Source organism: Erpetoichthys calabaricus, chromosome 2 (assembly GCF_900747795.2).
Source record: "Erpetoichthys calabaricus chromosome 2, fErpCal1.3, whole genome shotgun sequence".
Taxonomy (NCBI): Eukaryota; Metazoa; Chordata; class Cladistia; order Polypteriformes; family Polypteridae; genus Erpetoichthys; species Erpetoichthys calabaricus.
Genome location: NC_041395.2, coordinates 310299369 through 310325532, shown reverse-complemented (window position 1 = coordinate 310325532; position 26164 = coordinate 310299369). Strand labels below are relative to the sequence as shown.

Genomic DNA, 26164 nt, shown 5'->3' with positions numbered 1-26164 from the left:
ATGATGACATATATAGTATTTTGGTATGTCTTCCTTACAACTCTCAAAGTCCTGTACTTTGGCCTACTGAGAGTTTTTTATATAGTTTCCCTGCTTGTCCAAAGATGTGCACCAGATGTATTATGAGTACTGAGTTTTCCTTGTAAGTTTGTGCAGAATGTAAAAGTCTGGCATTTTGTGATGGGCATAAGTCGCCCTTGTAGCTGTTTTTTAACTTGCTGTTACACTCATTAGTAACTTTTGTTCTTTTTTTAAAAAGATAATAGTCTATCGGTGTACAAACAGATGATTAGTTCATTAATGAATAACTAAGGTATATACTTCATGTTTACAAATGACACTAAAAGGTTTTCCACATCTCATTTCCCCAAACAAAGGCAGCTTAAGAAACTTGCTTATGGACACACAGGGAGTCACTGGTAGAAACTCAGCCAGCATCACTGTGGTTTACTAACCACTGCTGTAAGAACTGTGCCAAAGACACATTTTTTTAAGAGACTAGATTTTGCTTAACATATGCTCTATAAAGTTAATTATAATTTTTCTGCAATAACATGCTATCTCCTTTGACACGCATACGCTCAGTTTTTATGCAATTTGTACAGAATCGGCCATTTGCCTTTATTATGAGCTGCATTGTACTTATTTGAACATAGAAATTTTACCCATTTTTCTATGCTATATCATCTATGCAGGGGCTTTAGCTTATTTCACATTTCTTAGGGTGCAAAGTAGCAAGCAGAAAGAGACCCTGCAATGTGTACAGTGAAACACATACAAAGAGATACACCTTGTCCTGTAACATACTGACACTCCATCTTGGGTTGAATGCTGCTGCCATAGGCTGTGGCTCCCCATAACCCTGGAATTATAATTAGAATAAGCAGGCTTTGCAAATGGGTAAATTAATTATATAACATAACGTTTTTAAACATACTTTCTACAGTAACTGTTATAACCTGGCTCAACAGTGTGTTTGCTTCCTTATGGTCAATTTCTTAGTATTCACATTAATTTGCAGATTTATTTTTAATAGAAAAAAAGCTAAAAGGTATTTCCACACTGAAAATGAGGGAAGGTAGGAGATAAAACATTTTAGTTTAGCCTTCACACTTGTATGGCCGTCACCGGATGAAGGCCATGGAGCCGAAACGTCGTGTCTCATACCTTATTTTGTTTTCTGTGCAGAAATAACCTTTACTTTTTTTTTTCCACTAACTACATTGCGTTTTTCACAGTTTAAGTGGTTAAAATGGCTGTTGCACTAATACTATGCTGGTTACATTTGATGTTGTACAAATAAGTTCCAACTTTAGGCACCTTGTGGCCTGAAACAGCACATTGGGAAAATGGAATGATCGAGATTCCTAAAACTGCTAAATACTAGTAGTATCAGTATACAGTTAAGTATTAACATATTAAGCTAATTCATTATTGAATTTGAAAAGACAAAAAACAACCTGGAAAGAAATAAAGGGTGAATGTTGTTTGATTGCAGGAAGCACAATGGCAGTACCTACAAGTCAGAGAAACATTGCTGTGTTTTTCATTATTTTTTAATATTAAATAAATTGTCCAGTTCAATGTACCATTTCCCACATTACATACCAATTTGCTCCACTCTGAGGGCCAATCGCTGGATGTCTTTTTATTGATGTTATTTTACTGGACTGTGCTTTCCTAAAAGGAGATAATAGCCTCTGTTTACATGGTAAATGTTATATCTAGCTTTTTCTTTTGTGAGTGTGCTTATCATCTGTAGATTTTTCCCATTACTGTTCCTGCAAGGTGGCGGCACGTTGGCGCAGTGGTAGCGCTGCTGCCTCACAGTTAGGAGACCTGGGTTCGCTTCCCGGGTCCTCCCTACGTGGAGTTTGAATGTTCTCCCTGTGTCTGCGTGGGTTTCCTCCGGGTACTCCGGTTTCCTCCCACCATCCAAAGACATGCAGGTTAGGTACATTGGCGTCCTAAATTGTCCCTAGTGTGTGCTTGGTGTGTGTGTGTGTGTGTGTGTGTGTGTGTGTGTGTGTGTGTGTGTGTGTCCTGCGGTGAGTTGGCACCCTGCCTGGGATTGGTTCCTGCCTTGCTCCCTGTGTTGGCTGGGATTGGCTCCAGCAGACCCCCGTGACCCTGTGTTCAGATTCAGCGGGTTGGAGAGTGGATGGATGGATGGATGGATGTTCCTGGAGGGTAAATAAAACAATTTTCTGTTTCAAAATGCCACTGCAAAGCAGTTGAGCCCCCATGCAGTTCTATGCTGGAGTGCCTTCTGATTCATTTTTGTCTGTTCTCTCTGTCTTCCTATGTGGTGTCCAGCTTCCTCTACATTCCAAAGACATGTTGCTGGAATGTGTGGCATTACTAAATTGGCCCAGTGTGAGTGAGTGTGGGCATGCACATATAATGGATTGGCCACTCCATTCTGAGATGGGTCTTACTTTGCACCCAAGGCTCTGACTGTGAGATTTACATGTTGAAGATGATGGGTTTGTTTTCACACTTGGATTTTTTTTTTTTTTTTTGCATTTTTCAAACTCTTGTGGCCAGCAGGCAGTGTAGTCTAGTGGCTAAGGAGTTAACACCACAAGGCTGCCACTTCACTTCCAAACTCACCACATGACCCTGAATGAGACAATTAACCCACCTGTGTCTTGAAAACTGAGAAAAAAAATGTATGCAAAAAATTGCAATAAATCATGCTGGATAAAGATATCAGCCACATATATCATTATAATGTATATCTCATATCTACTAGTAATAGTAATTTTAAGGAAAGTAAACACATTGTAAATTTAGTCCAAAAGAACACAATAGTATGTGTTGTAATAGCCCATGAATGTTTCTCCTGCTTGTTTTTCAGCATTAGTGGTTTTTAATGCTGCCACTTATGAAAACTGCACTATATTACACGTTCCTCTGTAGTTTTTATCTTTAATCCTGGGTGTATAGGTTGGTAAAAATTCTTGACAATTAAGACTTCATTATGTTTGCCCATGGATTTCTGAACCTGCTTAATCCAGCATAGTGTCATGTGGAAGTGGAGCCTATTCTAATCACATAGATGGAGCAACCCTTCATTGTCGGGTGTACTTGCTTTTATAGGGAATGTTTAGAGCTGTCGGTTAGCCTAACCTGTATGTCTTTGACATGGGGAGGATGGGAAAAGGAGTATATGGGAGTCACTGAAGTACCCGGAGAAAACACCACACGGACTCTGGGAGAATTTGAAAACACCACACAGACAGTGATCAGGCTGGGATTTGAACCCAATCTCCTGAAGCTCTGAGACAACAGTGATAACCACTGCAGCACCATGAGGCCCCAAGATAAAGAAGAAATAAAATACACTTATGTGGCACAATAGCATAGTAATAGTGTGTAAGACATAGCAAAGTAAAAATGAAAAATGTAAAGATTCTAGACAAAATTAGGCTGTCTGCTTAAAGAAACATTTTAATTAAATGCAGAGCTGGTTGATAAATAAACTGAACTATATAAATGATGCCCATACAACATAATAGCTGACAACCAGCTTATTAATTTGGTTATTTTTAAAGGGAGTTTTTTGAAGGTGATGTGAAAGAAGAGGACGTTCTTCTTGGCCTAAAGCCCTAGGACCCAGCTTATCACAGTATGTAGCCTTGGGAATTGAGTACTGAACTTGAGATAAGCACTAACTGTTTTGTACTCTTAACTCATATATAATTTGGAAGAAATATTTTTTTTTTTTCCCCAAGAAAAAATTGTCAATTAAAATACTTGGTTTGGTTTGAAACATTAGTTTGACACTTCAAGGTAAACCTGCAGAAAAGCTGACTAACTGCATGTAATGTTTCTGAAAGATAAGCTTACTGCTGATTTAGGCCTGGATTTAATGACTCGAAATGCTTTATATATATACAGTGTGTATGTGTGTGTATATATATATATATATATATATATATATATATATTCCTTCTGTGATTGTGGTAATGTATGTTTTATTTTACAGGCTGTCAACTTAAATCCCTTTGACCTGGCAAAACAACTGGAGGTAAAGAGCAGTAAGTCACCCATTGGAGGATGTTGTGGGCAAAGGGAGTCTGGATGCTGCTAGCAGAGCCTTAAAAAATAGTTAATGCTCATATTAGGGGAAAAACTCCTTTTCCTGTGTGTGTCCTCCTGCTGTATTGTTTAAAAGACTGGAACTAATTAATAGGATCTGATACAGATGAACAGTTTTTTTTTTGAAGAAGCATGATGGGGTACTTTGAAACAGAAGAGTAATGGAGGCAATACCTTCATTCCCTCAGGATGGCACCACAAGGCAGCCAAGACCCAATATAGGACCTCAACTTCATGATGACTTTGCCGAAAAAACTGCAAGGGGCTTAATTAGATATGCCAGAGTGGTATCTTGCAATTTTCAGCAAATCTGTCTGATATTTCCTGCACAAACATTGCTGCACATTTGAAATCGGTTATTTGCCTTGCTAATCCTCACATGTTGTGACTTTATCTCACATATTTCGATAAGTCTGTACATTAAAACACTGTGTTTTTATTTGGCCCAATTAGTAAATAACTACTTTCTTATTAAATCATTCTGATTTTTAAATCAGCTCTGTTTTCTATGAACTACTGTGAAATCTCATTATTTTTACTATTTTCCAGTAGATGTGGTTAAAAAATAGTTACACAAATATGTTAATTTTAAAAACTAATTTAAAAATAACCTTGTTAAAAGAAGTAAACTTACAGTATATTAAACATCTCTGTTATCAAATATGAGGAGATAGCCAGGGTTAGATTTTGATATTCATTTGTTGTTACAAGGGTTGTACCAAAATTAGTGGACACATTCATTTTACAATTCTTTAAAGATACGAACAAGGCATTATGACATGTCAATTAAGTTTGTAATTTTTGTCTACTCTTCTTCAAGTCTGTATGTCTTTCCACTGTTCTAGACGTTCGAAGATGCCTTTGGGGTAGAATTCCATTCCAGCCTATTCCTATTCCATTCCTGCATGGCCTTGTTATTCTGAGTGTCCCATGTTGATATGTTTCTGATGAGCTCCCTTTTGTCTTGTTTGGTAAACGGAGTTTTGGGTTTTCGACAGGGCTGTTAAGCAAAAGCAGCGTTTCTGTCTTTAAAGTTCTTTACTTATTCTCCAATTTTGCCAGCTTCCATATATACATTCAAATCATAAATGAATGTTAGCCACAAAGAAAGTTTCCTTCATATAAATTTCTGTAATGCAGCATTGTTGAAAATTGTTTTTTTTCAGCCATTTTCTTGACATTAAAATAAGGGGTACCAATCTGCATAACAGAAGATAAGGATGAAAGTAATGGAAACACTGTAGGTTAGAAGTGTTCATATGGGAAGCACATGTCTCCATTCCCTCTGGCCTTATATCCCTAAAATTGCTGTCAGAAAGAGACAAATGCCTGTGCCCATAATTCATTTGAGTGTATTTGATCGGATGTAGAAAAGACGTTTTAAAGGGCTTCACAAACTTAAATCAAACTAACTAACCAGTGAACACTTTTTGAGGAGCAATAAAAATGGGTTGTCAAAGAAAGCAGAGCAGAATCATTGTCCAGAATACTCAAGAATAAAATCAAAATGTATACAAGGTCATGCAAGGAACATTTGCTTTGAAAAGCTGGGATGCTCAGAATGCTGTACTTCCATTTTAAATAGTGAACACGTGATGGCATCCTGTGTCACATCCATGCTGATCACATGATATCAACCACCTTGGTTACCACTAAATAAAATAACCTTCAAAAGGACACACACACAAAATAGCAACACAGGCAATAAAAAAACAACACAGATAATGGTGACAAGATGATGTCGCTGCCATGATGGTAAAATTGAACAATATGTGATTAATAATTTTACAAAACATGAAACTGATAAAATTCATTGCCAGGCAGGTTGAGAATCTTTTATCTGTTGCTCCTCTACATGATAATAACCTTTTTCAACCTTCTCAAATTCACTCAGTATATAATCTTTGGAAAACCCTCTGGATTAAGAAACTAAGAGAACAGTTTATAGATTAAATAGTTGCATTTTATGAACAATTATGCTTCAAAGTCACCAGCAACACAATTTTTCCACTATTTTCAAATTTTAAATTTTATTAAACAAAATCTCCCAAATTTTCCACCTATTTCTATTTCAGAGGAAGCACTGATTAGCCTTTAAGTCTCATGGCAGCATCTCATCAATAAAGAAAAACATCTCAAAGAATCTTCCCTTCAATGACCCTAGGGTATGGTGGGAAGAGAACAGTTCAATTAACATCTCAGAAAAGGAGTGGAAGGTAACCATACATTGAATACACTCTGGCTCTATACAGTATGTGCAAAGCATTTAATAATTCAACTTATTATATTTCATCTATCACACTTACTCAAAATTGTCCAAAATGTACCCAGGGCAATATCCAAAATGTGGGTGTTACCATTTAGCCCCAGCATCACTAGGCCATATGTTTTGGGAGTGCACCAAGTTAACATCATTCTGGACAAAAATCTTTGAATGCGTATCAAACAACCTTGGTGTTGCGATCCCTCCTAACTCATTAACAGCTGTGTTTGGTGTATTCCCAGATGGGCTTAAAGTAGAGAAGGACAAATACATTGTAATAGTCTAAACCACACTACTAGCACCTAGACTTAAACCCATCTTTTATAACTCAATGGGTAACTGCCGCACTATATTATTTGAAATTATAAGAAATCAAATTTTCGATTTAAGGATCTGTTCAAATCTTTTTTAAAACATGGCAAGACTTAATTAAAATAAAATGTAAAATATGCATTTGGATAGGGGTAAAAAGGTGTTTTTTGTATGTTTTTCCCTTCTCTTAACTCTCTTCACTGTCTCTCATGTGGGGCTTGAATTCTTCTTCTCTTAGGTTATGTTTTTTCTATGTTTTCTTTGTATTTTTAATTTCCTGGAGTTTTTTTTTCTCAAGATTAATTTTGAAGTTATGTATTGTATAAGTTCTGCAAATGTTATCTGCTTGATTGCACAAAATTTTAAAAAATCAACGTAAGAATGCAAATTGTACAAAGCATAAAACTGATCAAATTCATGACTGGTTCATTGTATTTGTGCTTATTTGTCAGAAAGGTTGGTTAGAGGCCTTTTCTGACATTTTTCCCTTAAAAGCAGCATTCATTTGCACAGAGTAGCACTTTACATAAAGGGGTGCCACATTATGCACATTGGGGACTTTATAGCAATAATACCCGCAGCAACTTTATAGCACTTTGCAGCCAGGGGCCATTCACTCAAATCTGAAAGTCTTGGAGAGCCTAACTGTGTGTGTTTGGTCACAGAATTATTCATTTCATTCAGAATTTAGTAGATGGCAGACATGACAGTCTTGAGCCTGTGTGCTCAGGTCTCTATCAGTTTTGCACATCTGCACAACTTTTTCTTGCTACATTGCTCAAGCTCAGTATGGGGTACTTGTTGATTGTGAGTGAACAGCCTTTATCAAGTCCAGACAAAAACTCTTAATTAGTCTAATGTTTGGACTCTGACCTGTTCACCCCAAGCTGCTTTTAAGCCATTCCTGTGTAGCTTTGGGTTTATGCTTGGAGTTGTTTTCTTGGTGGTACACAATGTTCTCCAAAGGCACAGGTATCTTGCAGACCCCGTCAGGTTTGATTCCAGGATTTACCTATATTTTGCTTCATTCAATATGCACGTAAAAACCTTCCAAGGCCCGCTGCAGAGAAGCATATGCACAAACTGATGCTGCCACCACAATGCTTCATGGTGAGGATTGTGTGTTTTTGATAATGTGCAGTGTTCAAACAGGGTGTTTAGTCTGATGGTCAAAAACCTCAATTTTGGTTGTATTAGACCATAGAAACTTCTTCCATCTGACGCCAGAGTTTCCCCATGTGCCTTCTGGTAACCTCTAGCTGATATATCATGTGCATTTTTACACTTTGCCACTCTCCCATGACTGGTGAAGCACCTGGGCAACAGTTGTTGTCTACTAAGTCTCTCAAATCTTATTAAGTTTAGCTGGTAACTCCTTCAGAGAATACATGTTCTTCCCATGAAGACACAATGACTGTGTGGGTTTTCTTCTGGGTACTCCAGTTTTCCCCCCACATTTCCCAAAGATCTGTAGGTTATGTGAACTGGCATTTCAAATCAGTGAGTGGGTGATGTAGGAATTGAGGAAATTTAACTTTGGTTAATTAATTATAAGTCTTGCTTTTGGCAATGCTGTAATTAATTAATTACTTCTATAAGACTCCTACTTTATTTTCCTTACCTTTCTCCGTTGTAGGAGTCGGTCTCGAGCCTTTAAACTTACATCACAGTAATTGAAGTACACTTGTTTTAAGAAACAGAATAATACAATTTATCAATAAGCAAGGATTATAGAAATATAATAACTGCATATACTGTCTATATTGACATATAAGACAGGTCGCAGACATACAAACCTATAATATGGAAAAGTCTGGCTGTTTATGTGCAATTTAGAGTTCTAATTTATCTCCTTAATAGTGATGTTTAATGTTGTTGCACTGGGTTCACATGGAGGATTTCTTGTGATGTTGTTCTTTATCTGTTTTTCTGTGATTTCCTCAGTTTGTCCCTTTGCTGTGTCGTCTGCAACTTCATTGGGAAAATTATCACTCTTTCTGGCACAAGAATTTAGATGCTGAAGTTCCCTTCTTAAAGTAATAGCTGCTGGGCTCAATGTTTAATGTGGCAGACTGGATCTCAGCTTTCAAATCCATAAAGAGAGCAGAATGCAATGATGGAAGGGGCACCAGTTGGTCACAGGGCAAACTCAAACATTCTCAAAATGTTTACTGTTGCCAATTAACCCCACTGGGGAAAACCTCAAAATACACAGTGAAAGTGCAAACTCAGTGGACAGAGAAGGGTTGCAAGAACTGTTTGTCCATATCTTGATATTTTGATTTCAATTATCTATTAGAGGATCAGATGGATCCAGAGTATATACAAGGTAGGAATCAGGTGAACCATGGCCATGAACCAGGACAAACTTACATACATGTCCACACTCCCTCGAGGTGGGCCAATTTAGAGTTGCTAGTAAATGTGCTCTCAGACACCAGAAAATTCCATCATTCCATCAGCCTTGTGTAAACCTAAGGCGCAAAATTCATTCTGTGTCTTTGTCAAGTTGTGTCGATAGAAGAAATTCATCTTTTTTTTTTTTTCAGTGAATTTGATGGGTTCACCGATGACCTGGCTCACCAAATGCTTTCCTGAAAATTCACAGTGCAGCTGGCTTTGGGAATTTTTTTTCTTCCCTAGCTTCCCATAAGGCTATGCAAGGCTAGTGTGAAATCCCAGAGCTGTAGCTGCTGTGTTGGAATGTCACTATCCAGTCTGGGCTCTCTACCCGATTTGTGTCATGTATGTGGAGAACTTTCATACATGCATACATCTCCTACATTACAATGCTTCCTGATCTTCTTCAAGCATGTGGAAATAATTTTCAGTGCATACAAACATACATGATGTCACTACTCAATTGGTACTCCAGCTGGTTTTGCACCTTCCATGCACTTAAAACAAGAAAAAAAAAAGCTTTCTTTATTTTTATCTAAAGGTACATTAGCTGGGGCGGCACGGTGGTACAGTGGCAGCGCTGCTGCCTTGCAGTAAGGAGACCTGGGTTCGCTTCCCGGGTCCTCCCTGTGTGGAGTTTGCATATTCTCCCCGTGTCTGCGTGGGTTTCCTCAAACAGTCCAAAGACATGCAGGTTAGGTGCAGTGGCGATCCTAAATTGTCCCTGGTGTGTGCTTGGTGTGTATGTGTGTGCCCTGCAGTGGACTGGCGCCCTGCCTGGGGTTTATTCCTGCCTAGCAACCTGTGCTATCTGAGATTGGCTCCAGCAGACCCCCGTGACCCTGTGGTTAGTATATAGCTGGATGGTTAATGGATGGATGGTACATAATAAAAATTTATGAAAAAATCTTTGTTTTTCTGTATAGATTCATTGCCTGTTGTGTCACTGCCGAATTGAGTGTGTTATACTCTTTGCTATGTATCGCAGATCAGGTAGAGACAGAGGCAGCCCCCTGATTACATAACGCTTATCCCTTGCGTCACAGGCTAGTGATTAGAAAAAAAGTGATAAGAGCTCAGGAGATGCAGAAACAGATAAAGGACTCGTAGTAAAATTTTATCAGGGAAGTATAGTGGTGCAGTGGTTAGCCTGCCTTACAGCTCAGGTCAAATTTTTGGCAACAATAATCAGTCCAGCGTGGTTGGCAGACGCTTCCCTACACTATAGGGACACTTAAAAGACCATTACTCCATTATAATACCCTCAAAACTAGTTGCATTTCTCCTTGCCCATGGACTTCAGTGCAATTTGCCTAGCTTGAGGAAAAGAAAATTCAGCAGGGCTTGCTCAACACTGCTGGTAATTATTGTACCCGAGTGGCTAAGTCAGTGGTTTTCATGTTCAGTACTAGGGGACCCCATATCTTGGCTGCAGGTTTTTATTCCAAAACAATTTTTCAATCCATGCATTGTTTTTACTTCTAATTGATCTTATTGTTTAGTAAGTTGTCCAGCCTAAAAATTTGTGTTCTTTGTCATAGCGTTAATGCTCACATTTCTTTGGTTGTTTTCTTTTTAATTGAGACAAGGCCCACAGTCATAGTACGCAGGCTAGCACTGAACTTGGGAACAACTGGGCTAAGGTATTTGTCACTTCAGTTCTCACCTCTCCCTCTGGGTTTTCACTTGTTCAGCTTGTAAGGAGTATATGTAAATAACTGTAGCACAGCATCATACCTATGGGTGGTGTTCAATGTGAAGTTGCCAAAGTCAGTCACTCAATGCCATTCATTCACTTGTTGTGCTCTTCCCTTCCCATCATCATGTTGAATAACCTTGTTGTTGTTTTGATACATCTTAGCTTCATTCAAGGTTTTAGGAGACCGCTTACATGACTTTCCTAGCATGGACCCTGAAGATGTACTTTTTAGAACAAACAACTTTATAATAAACTATCAGAGTCAAAGCCACAAGCAAAATAAATTTAAATCTGAGTTACATGAATAAGAAATGAATGCCATAGTGACAGATTAAGATGGAGCTTGGAAAAGTCATAGCCTCACCTTGCAAGAAAAATATGAAATGTACACATAAATCAAGAGAACACAAGCGTCCAGCTGTGAGGCTCCGTAGACCCAGATGGCTTTTTACCTTTTTAAAGTCTGCTTTTCTGTAACTCTCTCAGAAATGTCATGGTTATGCTGTGAGGGTCCTTTGCTATGGCTGGTCTCCTGTCCAGGTTTGGGTCCTGCTTTTCCAGCTTTATATACAGTGCAGGTCTTGGTGATTGGATTAAGCAGGTTTTAATAAGAGACAGGCGGATGAGTGGGTTGTGTTATATTAGCCTTTGAAAATTTGAGGTTTTCTAATTATTGGAATTTTAAAAAAAGTGCTTAAACACTATTATAATAAAAGTAAATGCATGTTTTAAATTGTTATTTAAAAAATAACATTGTTTAGAAAATAATCCTAAAAGGACTATAATGAGCTGAGTGGCTTTTGAAAATTTCTAGATAGCAAAGCTCTGATTTAACAATACTGGGAACGCCATGATCTATTTAAACTTCCAAGTACATTATAGGAGATACACTAGAGATGTTTTATCATCTTTGGGTAGTTACAGGAAGGACACTGTGACTAATAGAGGCCCTGTCGACCCATTGAACCCTCAGACCAGCCGTCAGACACCAGATAAAAGTCCAAAATGTTGTTTATTGTAATAATAAATGTGCACAAAGCATCTCCACCTCCACTATACTTCAATAAATAATCAATACTACAATAACAATCACAATAATCAAATAAACAATCCTCCACTCCCAGACGCTTAGCCACCCTGCCTCCCAACTTCTTTTCTTCATCAGCCCAGAAGCACTTTATTTCTTCCAACCATGTGACTGGGATTTACTTCCGGGCTGTATAAAATAGACGTCTCTGCGTCTCCCTGCAGCGTCCCCTGGCGACCCCGACGTTATCCAGCAGGGCTGTGTATTAAAACTCCATAGTCCATGATGCCCTGCTGGAATTCGGGGCATCTCCACGTTGCAAGGAGGACTCCATCTAGCGGCCTGGGGGTATTGGCCGGGATGAATGGCCGGCCATATCTCACAACACTTCGTATTTGTTTTGTTGATCAATGATGATTAATAATAAAATCATTAGAAGTTTATTTTCAGACACTGCTTAACAGCATGCTAAAGCATATCGGAAATTTATAATCTTGGAATATAAATAATGGAGGCACAGTTGCTTGTTGCATTGCCCCTTACCCCTCGTGGAACCTGATTTGATTACATTGTGGGTGTCCGCTTGGATAAAACTTTCATTTTATTTTAAAGACATGATGTCATCCAACTAAATGGTCAACTCCTAGGATGACCTTCTGTTCTTAACAATAACTTGTAGCAATAGGAATGACTGTAGCCATCAGAACACAGTTCAGAACAGATGCCTTGAAAGAACATACTTTGGCAATAGCAACTTGTCTGGCTGTGTCATTGCGTGCAGGTTGCTACTACAATCTGGGAGATATGTCTAATGATTATGTTGCAAGCCCTGGGAATTCTTGTCTCCAAGGTGGTAAAATAATAGACAAATATTAGCTGTGGAAGTTGAAATCCCCTAGTGTGTTAGAGCACAGCAGGGATGTTGTATGCCTCATACTTTACATGGCTTCCTTCTACTAACTGTATTGGGTTTACCAGGTCAGTTAACTGAGAAATAGGGTCCTGGATTGCAGGGTCATCTGGAGTCTTCGTTGGAGTTTCCCAAGGCCATCCCTAACACTGGAAGACACTTACAGAGCCTTGTGAGTCAAGTGAGGAGTTGGCTGGAGTGGAAGGACAATTGCTCAACTGGCAGAAGGAAGAAAGCCCAGGAACGGGAGGTAAACAGCAAGGAGACGGCTCCTGTGTTAGTCATGGTGAGTAAGTGCACTGTGTCAGTGGTTTCCAGCCCCAGTCCCATGGGGATTTCTGTGGCTGCAGGTATTTGTTTCAACCAGTTTTACAATCAGTGAGTCTTTGCTAAATGCAGAACAAGAGAAGAAAAAATACCAGGTAATTAAATGATGAGATCAGATAGAAGTGAAATGAGTCACTGATTATGAATCTGACAGGAACAAAAACCTATAGCTGTAGTGGACCCCCAGCACTAGGAATGGGGACCATTGCTCTGGGCATCCCACTTATCAGAGAGGGGGTCAAGATACATTTAGAAAGAGGTGGCAGTTTCTGTTCTACCTCTTTGATTATATTCTGTTTCCCTGTGTTCATATCTCTGTTGTTTATTTTTGTTACATCAATCTCTTACGCTTAGTTTACTTGGTTGTTTCTGAGTTTAATGATGGCTATACCTGATCATATTTAGGGCAGTACATAAACTAGGAACAGTCTGTAGTTCTCCTTAGATACTGTATTTCGTCAACCAAGCAGTCCACTTTCCAAAGAATTTTAATCAGAAGTAGTATGGAAGTGAAGGCCGGGTGGATTAATACATAAGCTGAGGCTGTAGTCTTGGGGCTGTGACTAACAGCGGGGTTCCGTCTTGAAGAAGAAAAAGAGAAGACTTTGGATTAACTTCTTTAACTTTTTAGGAAACTGTTGTCACTTTACAGATATACCTTACAACCCCTACTGGGATGGATTGGCCATTGGGACTAACAGAACAATTCCTGTCGCTCTCTCTATGAGAGCTGTGCTGTCAGGCCTTGGCTGGGGTTCAAACTGCCCTCCGCCCTATAAATCCAGAGGATCTTCCACGGTTCCTGCTGGTGATTGGCAGGCAGCCCTGCCTCTTGTGCGACCACCCACATGGAACACAGAAAACAAAGCAGATAAAAAAGAAGTCCTTAAACCCCAGATTCAGCCTCGAATTATGGACAGAGTGAATTCACAAGGTGAATTAGAGAGAGAGAAAAGCATCAAATGAGTTAACCACACTGCACCCTCAGCGCACCTGTCCAATCACATGATCGTACTAGTCCTCATCATCCCACGGATGGGAGATGGAGATTTTTTTTCAAAATAAATAAATTAGTGATTAACTCAGAGTGTGGAAGGGATGAACTCAGTAGCCTGCTTACCGTGACTATTGGTGATGCATGCAAGTCATGACAAGATTAAAACAATGATTTATTAAGCAGTGGGTGCAGTGATGAACAAGATTAGGAGCACAGATTTAACAACCAGTGTTAAACAAGACAATGTCATATTCAGAAATTTTTCTTTGATTATACTTTCTATTATAAACCAGAGGTCACCAACTCTGGTCCCAGTGGACCACCGTGACTGCAGGTTTTCATGCTAACCCTTTTCTTAATGAGTGACCTGTTTTTGCTGCTAATTAGCTTCTTTTGAATTCATTTTAATTGACTTGTTCTTGAAGACAAAGACCCCTTAATTGTTTCTTTTTCCTTAATTAGCAGCCAAAGAATAATGAGATACAAAATGAGCCAAAACAACTGGTGTCCATCATATGATATCTGAAAATAAAGAAAGATGAAGGTCTTAGGAATTTCGATCTACTCAGGTCCCCAAAACATTTTATCAGAGCTCTTCGAAAAGAGAAAATCAACAATTTCAGAAATGTCTGCTATTGCACCACGAAGAGCAGCAACAAGCCACGGAATTAAAGAACGGGTTTAATTAACGCCAAGAATCGGCACCTCATTGAGCAACTGGTTGGAGTTTGAGGCCCTGACTTAGTTGGTCTTCTCTTGGCTCACTCACTTCACATTTCATTTCTGTTTCGGGGCCATTTAAGGAAAGAAATGAAGCAATTCAGAGGAACGATGAAGAAATTCAGGGGAACAAATCTTAAAAAAACAAGTCAATTAAAATGAATTCACAAGAAGTTAATTAGCAGCACAAACAGGGCACTCGTTAAATAAAGGGGTTAAAATGAAAACCTGCAGCCAAGGTGGTCCTCCAGGACCGGAGTTGGCGACCCCTGATATAAACTGTTTTCATGCTTTATTTTTGCAAGGACACCAACTTTCAAACACATGTAGTGGAGTTAACATTAGCTACTGTAGTAACCTGTGAACAGAATGTTAGTTAAGACTAACATGTAACTTGACCCGTGTGTTAGACCTCCACACACTAATGTTTGTTAAGGTTCAAGTGAGGTGCAGGACAAAGCAGCTGCAGGGGCGTCGATGAGCCAGGGGGCAGTGAAGCACCAGCACGGTCACTTAAGTGCGCTATACCAGTGGTCCTCAGCTTCAGTCCTTGGGGGTCCCTGTGTCTGCAAGTTTTCCTCCTAGCCAACTTTGTCATTTAATTGAGCTGCTGCTCCCAAGTGGTTATTTCCAAGCTGCTATGTTTTTCTTTTGTTTTTATCAAACAAGAAATTAAAAACTAGATATGACCAATTTTACTGAATTTAGTAAGATTGATATCTTTTAGACACATAAAATGTATTCTTTTTGCTTTATAATACTTTGCTGTTTTTAATGTTTTGATTATTTAAGGCACTATCTACTAATAAGGATACAAGTTGGTAACACCGAAATGGCTGTCCTGTAGTACTCGCTTACACTTACTTTTATTGACTTAGCAGACACTTTTATCACAAGTGACTTATAAAAGAGGTCAGAGCATTCATTATTCTTTTCCCTGGGGTCTGCTCTGCTTGTCATTAATTCTCTGTATTTGATTGCACTTAAGAGGGCAACCTCCCCAGATCTAAAAAGAAAATGACAAAGCAGAGTTAAGTACTTAAACATATGGAAAATGTCTTATACAGTATGTGTAACGATCATGCTATTACTTTTCTTAATGTAAAATAACAGAAGGAAAAAATTCATGTAATTAAACACTGAGATTAACTAAAGAAAAAATGATTCACTGATTGTGAAATTGGTTGAAGCAAAAATCTGCATCAGCACTGGGGGGCCTGGGACTGATCCTGAGAATCACTGCACCACACTACTTTACTTACAAATCAATCTTTATATATAATACACTACCATGGCTGTTCGTTTGTCTGTCCAGGATTTTAAATCACCTGTAGCTCACAAACCGTTTGAACTATTGACCTGAAATTTGGTACACATATACTATGCGACGTCTACTATTCGCTTTCGAGGTGATGAAAGGTTATTCTTCTTTTCATTTTTATTTCATTTTATTGTAGAATCAACTGTCGGCAGTGGCCAGCAGGGCGGCCGTGCAGTGCATGTGTACAGGCGCCGTTCTCATCCCTACCATCTTCCCCATCACTTCCCGTACCTCTTCATATCTTAAATCATTCTTGAGGCAGATTGAAGACTTAAGTGCCAGCTTAAGTGAAAAATTAAGGAAAACGTACTAAGTAATTGCAACACAAACACTGACTTAATAAGTTTTAACGCGAAAAGATGCCAACGAAAGAAGAGAAGAAGCAGGCCGCAAGGGTGGAGATAAGAAGAGCTGCTCAGGAAGGAGCAAGTGCATCAACCTCTGAGCAAACGAATGCTAAACATACAGAGAAAGAGGATGAAAACTATGAATGCTCAAGTCAAGTGTATTTATTGCACGTTATCGTGCAGTGCGTCGTTGCTGGTAGAGAATATTATGTGTACATACACTTAATGAAGCACAAGAATAATTGGTGTCTGGCCAATTGTGGTGCCCCAGTTTGGACAAAAGTCCTGTGCCTATTGTTGATCCCAGTCAATTCCTGCTAATGGAGAGCCCTCTTTATCAAAGTGGGGTTTGGTGTAAAATAGACTGAGATCTACGATGCAACAGGACAGTCTCAACCATCTAAACATTGATGTCCCCTGAAAGTGATATACTTTGACAACTGGATTTGCCAGGAATCATAAAGCATTTTGCAGAAGAGAATGCTTCTGAAGGTAAGAATGTCCAAACTGTTGTTGTCCTATTTTTGTGATATACAGTAATAATAATAATAATAATAATTCATTACATTTATATAGCGCTTTTCTCAGTACTGTGCAAAAGTTTTAGGCAGGTGTGAAAAAATGCTGTAAACAAGGAATGCTTTCAGAAATATAAATAATGATTGTTTATTGTTATCAATTTACAAAATGCAAAGTGAGCAAACAAAAGAAAAATCTAAATCAAATCAATATTTGGTGTTACTACCTTTTGCCTTCAAACCAGCATCAATTCTTACAGGTACACTTGCACAAAGTCAGGGATTTTGTAGGATTCTAGTCAGGTGTATGATCAACCAGTTCTACCAAACAGGTGCTAATGATCATCAATGTCACACGTAGGTTGAAACACAGTCATTAACTGAAACAAACAGCTGTGTAGGAGGCTTAAAACTGGGTGAGGAACAGCCAAACTCTGCTACCAAGGTGAGGTTGTGGAAGACAGTTTCATGTAATGGCAAGATTGAGCACAGCAACAAGACACAAGGTAGTTCTACTGCATCAGCAAGGTCTCTCCCAGACAAAGATTTCAAAGCAGACTGGGGTTTCAAGATGTGCTGTTCAAGCTCTTTTGAAGAAGCACAAAGAAATGGGCAACGTTGAGGATCGTAGACGCAGTGGTCGGCCAAGGAAACTTAGTGCAGCAGATGAAAGACACATCAAGCTTATTACCCTTCGAAATCAGAAGATTCAGTTCAGAACTGGCAGAAACCAGTGGGACCCAGATACACCCATCTACTGTCCGGAGAAGTCTGGCCAGAAGTGGTCTTCATGGAAGAGTTGCAGCCAAAAAGCCATACCTCCAACGTGGAAACAAGGCCAAGCGACTCAAGTATGCACGAAAACATAGGAACTGGGGTGCAGAAAAATGGCAGCAGGTGCTCTGTACTGATGAGTCAAAATTTGAAATATTTGGCTGTATCAGAAGGCAGTTTGTTCATCAAAGGGCTGGAGAGCGGTACAATAATGAGTGTCTGCAGGCAACATTGAAGCATGGTGGAGGTTCCTTGAATGTTTGGGGCTGCATTTCTGCAAATGGAGTTGGAGATTTGGTCAGGATTAATGGTGTTCTCAATGCTGAGAAATACAGGCAGATACTTATCCATCATGCAATACCATCAGGGAGGTGTATGATTGGCCCCAAATTTATTCTGCAGCAGGACAACGACCCCAAACATACAGCCATTAAATCATTAAGAACTATCTTCAGCGTAAAGAAGAACAAGAAGTCCTGGAAGTGATGGTATGGCCCCCACAGAGCCCTGATCTCAACATCATCGAGTGTGTCTGGGATTACATGAAGAGAGAAGGATGTGAGGAAGCCTACATCCACAGAAGATCTGTGGTTAGTTCTCCAAGATGTTTGAAACAACCTACCAGCCGAGTTCCTTCAAAAACTGTGTGCAAGTTGATGCTGTTTTGAAGGCAAAGGGTGGTCACACCAAATATTGATTTGATTTAGATTTCTCTTTTGTTCATTCACTGCATTTTGTTGATTGATGAAAATAAATGATTAACACTTCCATTTTGAAAGCATTCTTTGTTTACAGCATTTTTTCACACCTGCCTAAAACTTTTGCACAGTACTGCACATTGGCATCAGATGTTGTGGATATTGCTGGTTGACTGGACAGACAGCAATAGGCCACTGCATAAACTAGTGGAAATGACCTTGTTGCTCATACTGTGTTGTTTGCAACTCATTCACACTGATCATCCCTTCAGTCATCATTGTGGTCATCATATGGCTGAACTAAAAGCTGAATAGGTGTTGGATAGTGTACATGTCTGTGGTCTGTAATATTTTGTTGAATTGGTATGTTAAAAACAGCACAGTATACATGCATCAAGTGTCACATTTAACGCTTGCTGTAGGTCACTAATTGAAAGTAAGGTGCAGAGAGGTGCGAGGATGGGGTTTGCATTGGCAGGAATAGCATGAGGTTCCATGTTCACCTCAGCCTAGGGCCCCCACCTTGATTAATCCAACCCTGAAGAAGGCACTTAATCTGTTACATCTGGGAATTTGCTTTAACAATGTGACTGCTGGCAAAATCAAATTAATTAACAGTAAATATGTGACATGAGGTCATTTATATTCATGTTTCCATGGATGCAATAACAAAAAAAATGTTAGTAGCTTTGCTCTAAGTCAACTCCTTAGTTTGTTAAGTGGTATTTGTGAGCAAGAGTGCAGCTTAACAGTGTCTGTTTTAAACAAAATAACTGTATTGGTAGTAGTAAATATCAGTAACAATCTGAGAACAAATGTGAGCAATACAGAAGCTAAGAGATCTTGGATTGTTTTTTTGTTTCTAATAAACAGAGAGGACTATTGTCCTTATTTGTTTGAATCTTCAAAACTAAAGATTGTTTTGAATTTCCCTTGGCTGGCTGCTGACTTTTAACTCACAGTGCAATTTATTTTTTATTGGCAGTGATAAAATCTAAGGAAGTCCCCCAGGGGCAAGTTGGCAGAGACACTGACCAAAGTAATCCTGGAGCACAACCATTGGAGGCCTTAGATTGATTACTGGCTTGAACATATTGTATAACATCAGAGTACACTGTAGGCCACAAAAATAAGGTGATATTTGGTCACAAGCCTGTCCAATAGCAAGATGATCAGCTTGGACTGAATCATGGCCCTTTTATAAGATAGTTCCTTCCAGTGGATTCTCTTGTGTGGTGAGTTCCTTTTGCGCTCTCTTTGCTAACTCCAAAATGTCTGTTGTCTCATTTACTTCAATGGCACAACTGTATCTATCAACCAGAAGAATTGATCCTGGTGCAGTCTATATATATCAAAGTTCTCAAATTGTCTTACCAAAGAGTGTCAGGTGTTCTGTTTATCTTATCCTCTTTCCTATATGATGTTACAAAATTAAATTGTCTAAAAATAAATCCAAATTAGCCTCTCTCACAGTTAGTCTTTTTACTGTTCTTAAATAAGACAAGTGTTTAAAGTCTGTGAATATTTTGAAAGGGTGTTTAGCTCCTTCAAGCCAATGACACAATTCTTGTAATCCTAACTTCATAGCTAAGAGTTCTGTATTGCCAAGATCATAATTTCACACACTAAATTGTATGTTTTTCCAGGATCAAGGCATTTCTGGGACACGACTGCTTCTGCCACTACAATTGAGGCATCAACCTCTGATTTGAATGGGAGAGATTCAGTGTGTGGATGTCACAATATTGGAGCTGAAGTAAACAAAAGTTTTAATTTCTCAAAAGGTTCTTGGGCGTCTGGGATTCTAAGATTTCTTTGTTAAATGTCGTATTTGAGTGTTGTACTGTGTTAGACATTATGGATGTAGTGAGGAGCTTTTGAGGCAACTCAGACCCCTAATCCTGCCTGAAGAAGGGGCCTGAGTTGCCTTGAAAGCTTGCATATTGTAGTCTTTTTAGAAAGCCAACAAAAGGTGTCATTTTGTTTGTTAAATGTTTAATTTAACACATGATGTAAAATAATGTTCTTAATAAAACAGCAGTAATAGTTAGCAAAGACCAAAAAATCTGAAACTGTGTCACAGAAGTGGATGTCAGACCCTTATTAAAGTATCTAGCTTATCATATTTGGGTGTATACTCTGCGCATTACAGGCTGATGTACAAAATAACAAAAATAAAACACAGGGACACTGAAATATACACTCTTCAATTTTACAAATTAATTATTTTGTCTTAGTCTGGAAAGAATCTACTTTTTATACCCAAGGTGTATGCATTTACATATGGAGAATAAAATTCAAATGTCTTCCATATTATCCAAAATATCACTGAAAATATCTGGGCGTGTAAGCCAATCCAAATGGGATAACCATGTACAATACTAATAATGTCCAGGGTTTACATTAACAATGATTTTTTATTCATTCCCTCCCATATTTATATAAGAGTATGTGCTATGAGGAGGTGTAACTTAGTAAGTTTAACTAAATAGAAAATTTGATTCAGAGCCAGTGTTAAAGGGTGGTGTGGCAAAGGCGCTATATAGGCGTCAACCCAACACAGACTGACAGCAGAGGCACGTATAAAAATAAACAAAAAGGTTTTTATTTTTTTTTAGCCATGGGGCATGTTTTCCCCTGTCCCATAGGCTCTACACAGTCCCAAAAACACCAAAGTCCCCAAAACTCCCAAAAGAAAGTCAACACAACACATTCTTCTTTCTCCTTCACTCCTCCCAGGCAGCTTCGTCCTCCTCCTCACGACTCTGGCGCCCGGAGTGGTGACTGTCAGCTCCTTTTATAGCCCACCCAGAAGTGCTGCAGGTGCTTGTTGACCTTCTTCCGGCTGCACCTCCGGGTGTGGCTGCGTTCCCGCCCGGGCTTGTTAGGCTGTGCAGCGCCCCCTGGCGGAGGCCACGGAGCCCAACAAGAATGAACTCTGGTGCTCCAAAATACTGGCCCTGATGCCACCCAGGGGGGCTGCCACAAAGTGTTTCCAGGGGACGTAGTGTGCATCCCATGACTTCCCCCCCGGATCCAGTGTCAAAGCGGCGTCCCGGCCATTTGCCACAGTGGTCATTCTGAACAGTTAAATTTGTTAAGTTCTCTGTCACCAGTGCATAGATAGAAAGAAGTATATTCTCTATAAATAAAAATCTGGCCACAAAGAAGGATAAATAAACTCATTGCTAAATTGTCTTTTATGTAGTCCACCCTAATTTTGGATTCTGATCCTATTAGCACATTGATCCTACCATTGAGTAAGGGTGCTATGGGTAAAAACTCAGGTGCACAGAAATGTGGACAATGGGGAGGCAGTTTTAGAAATTTGTGTGAAGTAAAAATGTCTTTAAAATACTAGCATTCCCAGGGAATATGCAGTACCAAACCATTACATAGATTTACAGTATTCAAGGGTTTCAATAAAATGATTGTGACAATTACTCCATTTTTACAGTTTCCTCAAAGCTCAGTTTAGACTTTGGTAAAGTCATTCAAGAAATGGATATCCCAAAATTATTTAATTCTTATTAATGATTAAATCTTTCTGGGTTGCCCCTACTTGCAGTTACATTAGTGTTATAGTATGGTCAATAATTCCACTACCAATGTGACCCCAATCTATAGCCTGAATTTTAATTTGAAACTTAGCAGATAACAAATAAATGCTTTCAATTGTATAACCTCCTTCATGGTGTTATAACATAGCATTATACTCTTAATCCGCTAATGTGACTAATGTCACCACAACTTTCTTGTTTCCTAAGAGAATCATTTTTACACATCCATTCTTCCCATGATAGGAATCCTGTTTTCCATTTATTAAACACTTTATTAAACCTGCTGTAAAAACTCCGTAAAATCTAAAGCAGCCATTAAATACTCATTTAAACAGTGATTAAAGCGACCTGTTCTTACTCTGTAACTGCTAAAAAGGGTTTAAAAAATAATAAGTTCTCTAACGTAATGGTTTCTGCTTCAAGCTAAACAACTCTGTCTTTCTGAATCATCAAAAAAACACTAAATTCATGCAAAAATCTATACGTTTAGAGCAGCAAGAAGAATTATTAGAGTAATCTGCTAAAGCCCTTTTTACAGCTTTCAACCAGCAGTGAAATTAATTAGGGTATTTTCACCAATATAGATCTGTTTGCATTTCAATCCAAATGAAATCTCAAGTTTAACAGCTCTTGAATTGGACAGGATTCCCTCCAAATCTCTCTGGACGATGGAGGAATGGCTCGTAGTCTACTACTTGTGGCTCATGTACTACTGTCACACTGTTTCATTCTTTTATTTCTTACCAGAAATGCTCCAGTTGAGGGAAGAGGAAAATACTGGTACTGCTAGCTCCACCAAAAATGATGACCTAGGGGCCGATAACAGGCCCATTGAAAATCTGATCACAAAAGTTGGTCACATCTAAGAATAAGAACAGTAATTGGTACATAAAATGTACATTCATTAAGAGGGGACTGTAGTTTGGAAGTTATCTCTCTATTATAATAAAAAAATCTTGAGTCGAGATGTGATCTTCTCGGAAAGAAACTTTGAACACGGCAAATTGGTTAAATGCGTATCAATAGACTATGCTGAAGCAGTTGGTGCTGATAGTGCGGAAGATGAAAACATCAGCTTACAATATCCCACCAAATATCTACAAGTGTTAACACTGTTCAGTCTTCCACCGGCTGAATTACTGTTGAAAGAAGGATGTATTGTAATGTTATTGCGTAATTTATGTATGAGTGATGGGCTATGCAATGGGGCAAGATTAGTTATATTCAAAATTGGTCAAACTATTCTCACATGTAAAATTTTAACAGGTGACAAAAAGGTAATGTACATATTCCGAGAATAACGTTAGACACAAAAGGAGATCTTGATATGCCATTCGTATTAAAACGTTTACAGTTTCCCATTAGAATAGCTTTTGCTATTGCAACCCTAATGCACATTAACATGGTATAGGACTATTACTTTCTAATAAAATCACAAAAAGTACATTAAGCTCTGTGACTGTTGTCATCAAGAAAAATCATGGCATACTTCAAAGGTCAAAGGTTCAATTCTCGCGTAAAGCAAATCAATGTGCCAACATCAGTGAGCATTGATGATGAGATTGATAAGATGAAGTGGACGGATGATAGAATCAGAAATACTGTAATTTTCAAAAGAAGGAAGAGCTTGGTCAGAATTTCTAAGTACATATGTTAGTAACATCACATTAAATTGACCATCAAATACTACTAGCCAACATGATATTAAGACTCGGATATGATCAAAAGATAACCATACTAGATTCAGTCTATCAATTAGACAGTCTTGAAAATAGCACAGTTGGAAAAAGATATGACCTAGAATTTAGTAGCAGTATTTTAAAGTCAATTCTAAATGACACCAATGTAATAACGCTAAAACTGGGGAAATGTGCTCAGATTTTCTTTTTCTAGTTAAGATTCTGGCTGCTGCATTCTGCACTAACTGTAGCTGATTGACGTCTTTCTTAGCTCATCCTGTAAGGAGTTCATTACAGTAATGTAGCCAACTGAGAATACTTAACTTTTAAGCCTAAGGGATCAAGTTTATTTCTAATACCCTCACTATATCTATTTTTGCCAATAACTAGGATTTCTGTTTTCTCCTTATTTAGTTTGAGAAAATGACTACTCATCCAGTCAGAAACACAAGTAAGACAAAGGATTGGGGAGCTAAGAGTGTCAGGGTCATCAGGCGCTATCGGTAAATACAGCTGTGAGTAGTCCGCATAGTTGTGGTAGCTGATGTTGTGCTTTGAGATAATCTGACCTAATGGAAGCATTTAGATCAAAAATAGCAGCAGACCCAGAATAGATCCTTGAGGCATACCATATACAATATTATGGGTCTCCGAATTATAATTACCACAACTAACAAAGACTTTTCTACCTGTTAAATAAGACTGAAACCAATTTAAGACATTGCTGGAGAGGCACACAAATTGACTGAGGTGATTTTTTAAGAATACTGTGATCAGTGGTGTCAAATGCTGCACTCATGCCTAAGAGAACAAGAACAGATAAATGGCCTCTGTCTGCATTAGCCCGCAATTCATTGACTTCTTTAACCAGCGCAGTTTCTATATTGTGATTTGTTCTTAAACAGATCAGTATGTGAAACATCCAGACTGTTAGATCTGCCCCAGCTAACCGCAAGTTCTGTTATTGTGAAGTGGAAGCATTGAGGAGCAACAAGAGCTCAGCCACAAAGTGATAGACCTCGCAAATTCGCAGTCCCATGGAAGAATCTGAATTTGGCAGATTGCATAAGAACCTTACCTTCTGCATTGCATAGTGCCTTCTGTAAAGTTCAGTGGAAGAGGGATAATGACGTGAGGTTCTTTTTCAGGTTTCGGCTAGGCCCTTTGGTTCAAGTGAAAGGTAGTGTTAATGCTAAAGCATACCAAGACATCTTAGACATTACAACTTTGTGGCACTGGTCCAGGGAAGGCCCTTTTCTGTTGCAGTATGACTGTCCCCATGAATACCTAAAGAAAGTTTATCAATTAGCAGTATGTTAATGTCCATTATTACTTAAAATATATGATTTCACCTTAAATTTCTGTGCTATGAATTGAACCTAACAAAACTGATTTAGAATCCTGGAATGGCTGCTTTTTAGACTCTGAACATGACCTACTATGCTGTTTTTCCTAGTAATCCTGCAACTGAAGGTGGCTTCATGGAATTTGCAACACACTGTGACATGAAGGTAATTCTTGTAAAGATAAAGCAGTCTTCAATGGGAACAACTGGTTCGTCATGAAAATATTCTCCAATGTCATTGTCTATTTGCACACATCCTTGAAACTGCTGACCTTTCGGTCCCTCCTCAAGCACTACATATTTTTTCTTCTTCTTTTTCTTAAGAGGATCAGCTGACACTTTTGACAAAATTCCAAATCATAATTCCAATGACAGAATAATTTACATTTTTTGAGAACTGAAATTTGTTTAGCTGTCCACCATCCCAGTTATTTTTAATGAGTTCAAAACAACAAAGTTTGTAATGTTAAAAGCTTTTGCTGCCATCCCTTTCATTTGTATCTAATTTATAAATGGTGTGCCATTAGCACATTCATTATTTTTGTCAGGTTTGTATCCAGTACTGGCTAAACCCTTTGTTGCTTAGTTTTCTATCTGATTTATTTATGTTTTTTCTTGCTCATGCTCTGTGTCCTTGTTTTGGATTAATGGACCTTCTCTGCTTAAGACCACAACTTTGCTTAGACCAGACCTGTCAGGATGTTTAATGCGCCCTGAGTAAGTTCAGACACCCATGCGGTAAAGCACAAAGATCAAGGCTTGCCATGCTGTAAAGACTCTTGTTTCTTGTTCTGGAAAAACATTTAAAGAAACTATAATGTCAGAGTCACTTATTTCATTCCTCTTTTGCCCTTTGGTTTTTTTTTTTCTACTGTGTACTTTTCCTGTCTGTCTGTCTAAAGAGTTGCATGACTCATTGGTGCTTCTCCTTCCTAGAAATACTATGACAAGCGACTGACTGTAGCACTCTAAAGATCTTTTGACCAATGTGTGCAAGATTCAAGACAGACTTCTCTCATCATTTCTTCAAACAACTTTATCTGCTTTTCATTTTGAAGTTGCATCCATGTAATCCTTTATGAGTTTTATAAAAACAAACAGCTTAATATTAAATTTCATAAGCTAAAATATCATTCCATTAGCCTTTATTAATAACTAGTTGT

The 26164-nt window shown here is 38.6% G+C and overlaps 2 protein-coding genes and 1 long non-coding RNA gene across 3 annotated transcripts in view; 2 read left to right on the top strand and 1 right to left on the bottom strand.

The window, feature by feature from the left end:
- as3mt (arsenite methyltransferase) overlaps window positions 1-7077 on the top strand; it is a 50580-nt gene extending 43503 nt beyond the window's left edge. Inside the window, exon 11 of the mRNA XM_028795900.2 lies at window positions 3992-7077. Within this exon, the coding sequence (XP_028651733.1) occupies window positions 3992-4096 (105 nt within the window). The 3' untranslated portion in view covers window positions 4097-7077. The remainder of the gene's footprint in view (window positions 1-3991) is intronic.
- Window positions 1-26164, bottom strand: part of LOC114647247 (cytosolic purine 5'-nucleotidase) — a 1192165-nt gene that overhangs the window by 560854 nt on the left and 605147 nt on the right. The window lies entirely within an intron of this gene.
- The window catches only part of LOC127526537 (uncharacterized), a 25630-nt gene continuing 22246 nt past the window's right edge, over window positions 22781-26164 (top strand). Inside the window, exons 1-2 of the long non-coding RNA XR_007934030.1 lie at window positions 22781-22861; window positions 25938-26069. This is a non-coding gene — a long non-coding RNA (uncharacterized LOC127526537). The remainder of the gene's footprint in view (window positions 22862-25937; window positions 26070-26164) is intronic.